The 11,315-nt window shown below is 36.3% G+C and overlaps 1 protein-coding gene across 2 annotated transcripts; it reads left to right on the top strand.

Annotated features, from left to right (window-relative positions):
• The first annotated feature begins 472 nt into the window (after positions 1 to 472).
• Positions 473 to 4,606, top strand: LOC119816984 (cathepsin R-like). 2 transcript variants are annotated; one of them, XM_038334102.1, is made up of 7 exons: positions 473 to 598; positions 889 to 1,008; positions 1,103 to 1,249; positions 1,704 to 1,928; positions 2,802 to 2,964; positions 3,608 to 3,725; positions 4,507 to 4,606. In XM_038334102.1, exons 1-7 carry the CDS (start codon positions 473 to 475, stop codon positions 4,604 to 4,606), a joined length of 999 nt encoding a protein of 332 aa, XP_038190030.1. The 2 variants fall into 2 exon arrangements, with proteins under 2 accessions (XP_038190030.1, XP_038190028.1); XM_038334100.1 differs by having other exon boundaries at positions 886 to 1,008.
• Positions 4,607 to 11,315: the final 6,709 nt, after the last annotated feature.

The following is an 11,315-nucleotide window of genomic DNA, read 5'->3' as shown; positions in this document are numbered from 1 at the left end:
AGGGTTAGAGTCAAGCCCACTACTTTATACATATTAGAAAGGCTTATGATGCCATGTAGTCCCAATCCTTAAATTCACCTTGAAAATAGACTCCAATAACATGTGATAGAAGTTTTGCTTGGTATAAACAATGACTCAGTGATATCCTAGACAATGATAGCTTTTTTGCTTCGATTCCTCGGAGTTGGTGAAGACATTTCTGAAGTAATAAGATGCATTTCACCTAAACTTTTAATTCCTAGGATTCTGGGCTCATGATCTTCCTTTTGTATTGAATCTAATACTCATCAGTGGATAACTCAATTCAAACACATCCTCGAACTTTTCTGCAGTCTCTCAAAAATTGTTTGGAAGAATAATTCAAAACTTTTATTGACCACAATGTATTAATTTATTATGAAGAAGTAAGAAGACATAAAATTATTTCTGTAGTTATGTCTTCATTTCTCTTCCTAATCCAGGTTCTTCAGATATGACTCCTGTTGTCTTCCTGGTCATCCTGTTCTTAGGAGTTGGATCACGTGTTTTGCCACCTGATCCCAGTTTGGATGCTGAATGGGAAGAGTGGAAGATACTCTATGAAAAATCATACAGCCAGGTAGGTATTCTGGAAACTGTCCAGAAGGGCCCCAGAGTGCAAGTGTCTAGGCATAGTAGAGGTCATAGACGCCCCACCACAACTGCCACCACTGAGGTTGCTTAATCACGACCATTGTGAGCAATGGGTAGCCAGATTCCCTTTCATTGGTATGAGGAGAATGTGTGAGTATTGAGTCTTAGACTAGCTCTCCTGGACCTCTGATCACCTGGACAGCAAATCCACAACATCAGCTTGTACAGGAGTTTAATTATAAAGAGATGTAACCCATTTTTGTTCTCATCCAGGAGGAAGAACCACTGAGGAGAACAGTATGGGAAAAGAACATGAACATGATTAAACTTCACAATGGGGAGAATGGCCTGGGGAAGAACGGCTACACCATGAAAATGAATGCCTTTGGTGACATGGTGAGTGTGACATGGATTACTTCACACTGTGTTCTCTTGTGTGTTTTACATGGAGTCTTTTCTTTTATAATCATTTATGTATGCTTTCTTGAAGACCAATGAAGAATTCAGGAAAATGATGGTTGATTTCCCAATGCAAAGTCACGAGAGGGGGAAAAGCATCTGGAAACGATCTCTTAGTGGTTTACCCAAATTTGTGGACTGGCGAAAAGAAGGCTATGTGACTCCTGTGCGGTACCAGGTTTGACAGTGCCACCTGCCCTTCTTCTTAAACCATATTGAATAGGAAAAAACTTAGTGTCTCTGTTTTCTTATTGAATGAGGAGAGATTTGCAGCTCATTTTTTACATAATATTTTTCTACTTTGAATTCGTATATTTTCTAATGTATATCGATCTTGATGGTTCACCAAACACCTTCTCCAGATATTACCTTCCACCACGTCTCATTGCAGAGTTCATGTCCCTTCTATTGTCATTAATAACTGAAACAAGCAAGAAGTCTTTCACAAATGTGAGGGGGGGACACACAGGAGCATGTGCATACTACCAGCACCCAAGTCATCTGGGAGACTGACAACTCCTTCCTAGGAATCTGTCAACTGCCAGTTCCTCATTTTCACAAATTATTCTCCTGTCTATGTTGTTACCTCAGTTAGCATTTGTTTGTAAAAGACCATATTTTCTTCATTTTAGGGTAACTGCAGTTCTTGTTGGGCTTTTGCGGCCACTGGTGCCATAGAAGGACAAATGTACAAAAAGACAGGCAAACTCATTCCTCTGAGTGTCCAGAACCTAGTGGACTGTTCTAAACCTCATGGAAATCACGGCTGTGATTGGGGTAACACGTACTTTGCCTTTTTGTCTGTTTGGCTCAGCGGAGGTTTGGAGGCTGAGGCGACCTACCCATATGAAGGAAGAGTAAGTGGACCTCTTGTCATTTCAGCTCAACCTGTAGCATGGGACAACTGTAGATTTGATACACTATCGTCAGCACTCAGATTGGGTGATCGAATCTCTCTATACTCTCATTTCTGTCTTTAAGTATCGACCTTTGCATATATTTTTGGTGTGATGATTTTGGTGTAGTTCCTTTCTAAGTATATAGAGAATATAGATTTTATTGTACATATAATAGAGTCTCTGCTGTGATGTAGGATGTCCTGTTTTATATGTGTTAATTTTATTTTTTTTAATGAATAAACTAGTTTTGGCCAATGACTTAGTGAAGTAAAGCCAGTTGAGATATTCAAACAATGATAGATAGATAGAGAGACAGACAGACAGACAGACAGACAGACAGAGAGAGAGAGAGAGAGAGAGAGAGAGAGAGTAATCAGTGTCAAAGTGATTCCATGTAGCTGCTGAAGGATAAAGATTTCAGAACATTACTGGTAAGCCACAGCTTTGTGGCAATACATAGATTCATAGAAATGGGTTATTATAAGATATAAGAGCTAGCTAAGAATATGCTTGGGCCATTGGTTAAACATTGATGTAACTAATATAGTTTCTAGATGATTATTTGGGTCTGGGCTTGGGATATGAAAGCACATTTTCAACTTACACTGCAGCAATAAAAATTCTTATGGATAGGAGAAGATATCGGTTGTCACTGAGGACGAGAGAACTTATTTGCAATTCTAGCTATTTCAGTACCATTTCACTTCCTGGGATGATTTACAATAATCCAGACTTGTGTGCTCAGTTGCAAAGAGCAGAGTGTTGTGGTTGTGATTCTCTCCCAGGATATGGAGGGAAGAAACTGAGACTCTTATATCTTTACCTTTAAAGGAAGGACCCTGCAGGTACAATCCTCAGAATGCATCTGCTAAAATCGAATCATTGATCGAACTCCCAGAAAATGAGGATATCCTAATGGATGTTGTAGCAACTGCAGGGCCTGTTACTGCTGCAATTGATGCTCTCCATGATTCGTTTAAGTTCTACCATGAAGGTTAGAATATTTCTTTCTAGATATAAAGAAAAAGCCATTGAGACATCTCCATGTCATGACAAGTTCTCAGACAGGCTGCTATGTAAAAATGCTATGTAAAACTATGAATCATTAAGTTTCTAGATTTTACTCATCTCCATATAATAGTCCTGAGTACTGAATTTCAACTGGTATGAACCCCCAGATGAAAGTTAATGTGTCCCATTTAATAAAATATATTGTTTAAGTAATTTCTCAACACTTCTCCTTTTCATGGACCTTTTAGTTGTTTATAGAAACTGATTATCTGACATAGAATTGAAACAGAGACTTTAAATTAAAAAATTTAGTCCTGTAAGTTTAACTTGGCATGAGAAACTAGTAGAAAAAAAATGTAAAGTTCCAAGGAGTCATTTCGTAAGCATGCAGTTCGTAGCTATAAATAATTCTCACTATTTTGAATATTTTCAGTTTTCTGTGAAACTGAATGTTTATGTTTGTGTGTGTGCAACCATGTGTGAGTACTAGCATTTTTGTGAACAACTAACTAGCTCAAGTCTGATTGTATCATTTCAGTGATTTTTGAAATAGTTCTATTGTTGGTGGCTATCGTCACTGCCAGGTGTCATGTGCATCTCACATCAGTTTCTGTGTTATTTCTCAGGCATTTATTATGAACCAAATTGCAGCCGTTATAATTTGAGTCATGCAGTTCTGGTGGTTGGCTATGGATTTGATGGAAATGAAACAGATCGTAATAACTACTGGCTGATCAAGAACAGGTATAAATTGCCATAAAAATCTTTATTTGAAAATTCAGGGGCTTGAGAAATGGTTCAGTGGTTAATGACACTAGAGGCACATCCAGGGAATTCATGATGAGATTGCAATTTTGAGGCAATATTTCGATATAAAGTTAGAAGATTTTGTTTCATTTAATTTGAACAAAATCTGTTCTTGTTTTCCCATGTTCATGGATGAGGTGTATTTGACTGCATGTCTGCGGACATGTATGCACCAGTGAACATGTGTAGAGGTCTGATGTCATCATCAGTTTTTTCTCAGTCACTATATAACTTCTATATTAAGGCAGTATTCTTTTCTGATCTAAGAGTTAACAATTTAATCTGGCTTACCCGCTTGCTCTTGGTATGTTCTGTGTCCATGTCTCAAGAATGAGGTTTACATGCACACTATAATGTTAATCTGGCTTTCCAGTGTGGTTCTTGAGACTGATCTCAGCTCCTTAACTGCTGAGTTGCCTAAAGTTCCAAGAACTTACTAACAGTATGTTCTCATAAAATTCCCAACCCTTCATTGGTTTCTAGGGTATCAATATCATTTATATGACATTGATTTTGTATAATGTGACACATTTGAAAGTTCTGAAATATGTAATGGTAGAAAGGAATCCTGCTGTGGTTTTCACATTCCTGTGTGAGGCACCTCTTGGTGCTCAGGAATAGACCCTCTGCCTTTCCTGATTATTTTGTTAGGTGGGACTCTTGACAAATCCATCATGTGGTAAGGTTTGTACTAAATGAAAAACATGATCTCTTGCAGCTGGGGACAAAGCTGGGGCATGAACGGCTACATGAAAATTGCCAAGGACAGACACAACCACTGTGGAATTGTTTCATTTTCCCAGTACCCTCTTGTGTGAACAGCCTGATGCCCACATGGAAGCAGTTGGGAATAGTGCATTTCCAGAGAGGTTATATCCGCATCAAAAACCAGCCTTTGCTTAGTGTGTTAAACTGCTGAGTCTCTCAAGATCCACACTACAGTGTGAATTCTGGGAGCTTTCAAATATTTCAAATTACAAGCTTTATAACTGTTTCTCTAACTAATGAGAGTTTATGATTCCTGCAGCAACTTTATTTCCACTCTTAATGCTTGGGTAAATAAAATCATTTAAAATTAATTTCAAGTATCATTTCTAATTTCTTATCTTTTGTGCAGTGACTTCATTGTGGTCAAACATGCAATTCACCTTGAATTGGGGACTGAGTGTTGTGCTGGTGTCTGGAAGAAAGGGTGGGAGGGTCCTCTTTGATGGGTGGCATTCCACATTGTTGTGGTTTGCTTTCAGTGTTTTGTTTTTCCACCAGCAACCTTGCTCTGAAAGACTGATAATTTCTGGATTTGACACATTAGGAGACACACATGTGGGAGCCCACAGAAGTGGATCCATTCCACATTGACTGCAGGTCAGAGAGCTCACACGTTTTCTTGCTTCTTCAATGCTATTGACAAGAGGGCGACTTAAGGTGTGGCTTTAAACAAGATGTCTTATCTTATGGTGTGGTTGTTTGGTGTTTTGTGTATTGAGATGGCCCATATTGGAAATCTCTTCCACTTTGACCAAGATCAGAGAGTTCAAGGCTTTTCCTGCTCCTTTAAGGATATGACAGAAGGCTTGACCCAGCGATTGACTGATACAGGATACTTGGTCCAAGGTGTGATAGTTGCATTTCCTGCATAAACAACAAAATAACTAACTCAGGATACATTTGTTTGATGTTTCATGTATTAAAGAGGTAATTGCTCTGTTTCTTGTTTATATCAAGTTCAAGCAGTCTGTTGACTTTTGCCCCACTTTCTGGACTGGATACATAGGCGTATGGAAAATAAACATGTTTATCCAATTTATGTGGGATCCCAACAGATGTTGCCCCATCATGGGACTCTGACACACAAATTCACCCAGTTTCAATTCTTGCCACCTCTCTGCTTTGCAATGGTGCCATGTGCTACTCCAATGCATTGAACTGGGCTGTGACTATCCCTCATTCATTAATTAACCTGTGTTAGCATCCATTAGAGCCTAGCAACCCTACTAATGTATGCTCTTATCAGTAGAACATAGCTGAAGCCCAAGGAATTAGAAATAACCTTTATGACTATGATAGAATTTCTTAAAGATGAAATGAAGAAGTCAATGAAGAGAGAAACGGTCAAAGAAAATGAATAAACTAGTTCAACACCTAAGAGTAGATATAGGATCTATAAATAAAACTCAAACGGAGAGAATGCTGAAAATTTAAAATTTAGGATCTTGAAAATAAACCTCAGAGAGAGGCTTATTAACAGATTATGAAAGAAGGAAGAAAAACACTTAAGAAATTGACACAATATAAAAAAAACAAGGATACTCTAATCAGAGAATATATTAAATCTAAAAAATGTCATGTACAATCATATTCAAAGAAACTAGAACACCATGAAAATGAATAAATCTAAGAATAATTGAAATAAAGGAAGGAGAAACACAGGTTAATGTCACAGAAAAAATTTAATAACATTAGAGAAGTAAATCCCCTAAACTAAAGGAAAAAGTACCTGTCAAAATAAAAGAAGTGCACAGAACCCAAAATAGATGAAAAAAGAAAAGAAATCTGCCTCAACACATAATAAGTAACACAGTAAGCATGCAGAACAAAGAATAAATATTAAAGGTTGCAAGTAAAAAGACCAATTAACATAAAAAGACAGGACTATTAAAATAATATATTACTTCAAAATTGAGACTTTAAGATCAGAAATTCCTGAACATTAGTGCTAAAAACACTAAGGGAACAAAGAAAGTAGCTCAGCCTTCTATGTCCAGCAAAGCAGTCAATCAAAATGGATGGAGAAAGACATTTTATGACAAATCCAAATTTAAACAGGACCTATCTAAAAACCCAGCCCTCTTATAGGTGCTATAGGGAAAGCTTCAACCTGAACAGGTTAAATAAACCTTAGAAAATACCAGAAAATAATAACCTCAGACCAAAATTAAAAATAAAGAACAATACAATATAAAACAAAAACAATACCAGGAATCAATAAACACTGCTCATTGATACCTCTCAACACAAATGATCAAAATAGACTCACAGACCACCAAATGGATGCAAAAAAAAAAAATAATCCTTTCTTCTGCTGAATACAAGAAATAGACATTAAAAACAACCTGGTTAAAGGATTTAAAAAGCTATCTCAAGAAATGGTCCCCAGATAAAAGTTGATGGATTCAGTTACTATCTGACAAAACAGACTTCAATCTAAAGCTACGAGAAGAGACAGAGGATACTACCCTCATCAGATTTATCACCATCAAGGGTCATTTCATTTTTTAACATCTATGCATGAAGTCAAGTTCACAAACACAGCTACAACTTAAATCACACACTGACCCTTACACACCAGACAGTGGGTGACATCAATGCCTCACCTCACTAATAAACAGGATATCCAGAAAAAAATATGAACATAGACAGTCTGGAATTAACTACTATCTTAAACAAACAAACAAAAAAAAAACCAACAGATACTTACAGAAATGTTTACCCTTGTTAAGAGAATATATCTTCTTCTAGGTAACTAATGTAACTTTCTCCACTTTTGACCACATACTCAAACACAAAGCAGGCCTAACAGAAATAAGAAGATTGAAATAAACACCCTTTATATCCTATCTGATAACTGGTATCAACAACAGCAGAAAGAGCAGAAAACTTACAAACCCATTGAAACAAAAGAAGTGACTACTGAATGAATGATGGGTTCAGAGAAAAAGATATTGAGAAAGATACCAAAGACCGCCTAGTATTGAATGAAAGATGAATGCACAAGGTGATGGAACAAAATACAGGATTTTCTGATAGACAAGTTCATACCAACAAGCGTCTTCATGAAGAAATCTTGGAAATTTCATACTGGTATCTTCATAGCATATTTGAAAACTTTAGAACAAACAGAAGAAATAACACCAAAAAGAGCAAATGTCAAAAAAAAATCAAATTAAAGGGTAAGGGCAATAAAATGAAACAACAACAAAGAATCAATGAAACGAAGAATTGGTTGTTGGAGAACAACAATAAGATTGACAAGTTTAGTGAATCAGCAAAAAGGTAGAGAGAGAGAGAATCCAAATTTAATAAAATTAGACGCGAAACTGGGAACATAATTACACACACCTAGAAAACTCTAGATGGTAATGAGGACATACTCTCAAATCCACTACTCCACCAAAATAGAAAAATATAAACTAATGGATAATTTTTTGACATTTCTCAGTTATCAAAGTTAAATAAAAATCAGATAATCAATTTAAACAAACCTATAATCCCTCCAGAAATAGAAGTACACATTAAAGTCTTAAAACTGAAAATAGCTCAGGACCAGTTGAATTTATTACAAATTACACCAGATTTACAAAGTAGGGTTAAAGCAAATACTCCATAAATTATTCTATAAAATTGAAACAGAAGGACTATTGCCCAATCCATCTTCTGAGGTCACAGTAACCTGAAACCCAAAGCCATATAAAAGCTCCACAAAGAAAGGAAACAACATACCAGTTTCCCTTATGAATATATATATATATATATATATATATATATATATATATATAATTTCTCAATAAAATACTGGCAAACCAAATCCAAGAAGAAGATGCAGGGTACTTCAGAATATTTAAATTGATAAATGCAATCCACCATATAACTGGACTGAGAGAAAAATAAATGTATCATCTTCTTATTAGATGCAAAAAATCCTTTGACAAAAACCCAACACTGTTTCATTTAAAAAGAAAGGACTGCGGAGATTGGGAATACATGAATAGAAGATATATCTCAACATAATAAATGCAGTTTACAGCAGGCTCAGAGCCAATGTCAACTTAAGAGAAAGCTTGTCCACTTTCCATACTTATTCAATAAAGTACTTGGAGTTTAATATAGAGCAATAAAAGAATTAAAATAGATCAAGTGAGTAAAATTTAGAAAAGAATAACTCAAAGTATCTATGCTTTCAAATAATCTAATAGCACTCATACAACTGAAAAACACCTTTGACAATGCACTAAGATAAAAATTTTACTCACACTAATGGGAGATCACCAACTCCAGTTGGAATGGGACCGATGGAACATGCTACCAAACCGGACTCTCTGAATGTGGCCAACAGTGGAGGCTGTCTGAGAAGCCAAGGACAATGGCGATGAGCTTGGATTCCATGGCGTGGACGGGCTCTGTGTGGGCCTTGTCAGCTTGGTTGATCACCTTCCTGGACATGGGGGGAGTTGGGAGGACCTTGGAATTAACATAGAGTAGGGAACCCTGATGGCTCCTTGGCCTGGAGAGGGAGAGAGTGGGGGTATGGGTGGAGGGGAGGGAAGGGGAGGGAAAAGGGAGAAGAAGGGGAGGAGATGGAAATTTTTAATAAAAAAAAATAAACCATGGAAATAAAAAAAATTTACTCACAAAAATGAGAAACCTACTTATATACAAATGACAAATGTAATAAAAGAGTACAGGAAAACAAAATCTTCTAGACTGATGTGGGATTCCCCTCTGTATGCTGTGAATACCATTGGTTAATAAAGAAAACTGTCTTGGGCCTTCACAGGGAATAGAGGTAGGTAGGAAAAAGTAAACTAAATGCTGGGAGAAAGAAGGACTGAGAGAGCAGCCATGTAGCCCCGCCTGACACAGATGCCAGAACTTTACCCGGTAAACCACAGCCATGAGGCAATAAACAGATTACAAGAAATGGGTTAAATTAAGATATGAGTTAGGCAGTAAGAAGATGGAGTTAATGGGCTAAGCAGTGATTTAAATAATTTAGTTTCTGTGTGATTATTTTGGGTCTGAGCAGCTGAGCACTGAGGAACAAACAAGTAGCCCTCCTTACAAAAAATAGCCTCAAATATAGAGATGATTGTAATACCATGGGGTTACTGTAACCAAGCAAGTGAAAAACGTGTATGATAAATAAAAAGTTTAAGACTTAGAAAAAAGATACTGGATACATATCAGAATATGGACTAAATCCCTATCTCATGTATTGGTAAAATGAATACAGGCAAAATGTTCATCCCAAAAGCAATATACAAGTTGATGCAATTCACATGAAAATTTGAACACAATTTTTTACTGAGATTGAAAGGACAAATTTCAATCTTATATAGAAATAAAAGGCCAAGCAAGCTAAAAGTATTCTGAATAATGAAAGAAATGCTGCAGGTATCATAGTCCCTGGCACAGAATTATACTACAAACTATGGTGATAGAAACAGGGTGATATTGGCACAAAAAGAGATATGCTGATAAATAGAATCTAATGGAAAATATAAACATAATTCTACATATATATGAAAAACTAGATTTTAAAAAAGAAGCCAGAAATATACACTGGAAAAGACAGGTACCATCTTCAACAAATGGTGATCATAAAATAGTGTAGTTTCATGTATATAAATCCACATAGATCATCCTGCAAAAACCACAAGTATAAATGGATCAAAGACCTCAATATCAAACCAGATTCACTGAGCCTGATAGAGAAAGTGAGGAATAGCCTTGAATGCATTGGCACTGGAGATGATTTCATGAACAGAACACAAATAGCAATACCACAGGCACTAAGATCAACAATTAATAAATAGAGTCTCATGAAATTGTAAAGGTTCCATAAGGCAAAGAACATGTATTCAAGCAAAGCAGCAGCCTACAGAATGAAAAAAGATTTTTATCAACTTTGATAAAGGATTTATGAACCTGGATATTAAGAAAACAATTCAATTTTAAAATGGGATACAAATCCAAACAGAAAATTCTCAAAAGAATAAACTCAAATGTCTGAGAAACACATAAGGAAATGTGCAGCATCCTTAGATATCAAGAAAATGTAAATCAAGATAGCTACTTGAGATGTCATTTTACACCAGTTGAAATATCTAAGATCAACAAAATAAGTGGCAGCTCATGCTGGTGATGATGTGGAGTAAGATGGATACTCACCCTTTGCTCGTGAAACTGAAAACTTGTAAAACCACTGTGGAAAGTGATGTGGTGTTTTCACAGGAAGATGGCAACCAACTACCACAAGATGAATCTGTAACACTGTTGGGTATGTAGCCAATGAATCCTTTATTCTACCACAGAAATACTTGCACAACCTTGATCACTACTGGTCTGGTCCTAATATTCAGAATTTTGAAGCAACTGAGCTATTTAGTCAGTGGAAAAAAGGACAAAAAATATGGCACATTTACACAAAGTAGTATTAATCTGCAAAGAAAAATATAAAGCAATAAAATTTACAGGTGAGTGAATAGAAGTAGAAACAAAATCATCATGAATTAAGTATCCCCAAACCAGAAAGGCAAATACTGTACTCATTGATATGTAGATTTTAACTGTTAAGTAGTTGATAAGCAAACTACTATTCACAGAAAAGAAGAGATTGGAATACTGTAAGGTGGGGCTAGATCTCCCTAAGGAAAGAAAATATGATATATAGTTATGGATGTGGACAGGTGGACTGGAGCAGGAGGAACAAGTGAGGAGGAGGAGGAGGAGGAGAGATGAGAGGGACGT

This window comes from Arvicola amphibius, chromosome 6 (assembly GCF_903992535.2).
Source record: "Arvicola amphibius chromosome 6, mArvAmp1.2, whole genome shotgun sequence".
Lineage (NCBI taxonomy): Eukaryota > Metazoa > Chordata > Mammalia > Rodentia > Cricetidae > Arvicola > Arvicola amphibius.
Note: the sequence above shows the minus strand (reverse complement) of the source record. Positions and strands in the feature narration are given on the sequence as shown.

Coding starts and splice junctions, on each gene's coding strand:
- LOC119816984 (XM_038334100.1), top strand. CDS start 473: ATGACTCCTGTTGTCTTCCTGGTCATCCTGTTCTTAGGAGTTGGATCA. Junction 599..885: donor ATGAAAAATCATACAGCCAG/GTAGGTATTCTG, acceptor GTTCTCATCCAG/GAGGAAGAACCACTGAGGAG. Junction 1,009..1,102: donor TGAATGCCTTTGGTGACATG/GTGAGTGTGACA, acceptor GCTTTCTTGAAG/ACCAATGAAGAATTCAGGAA.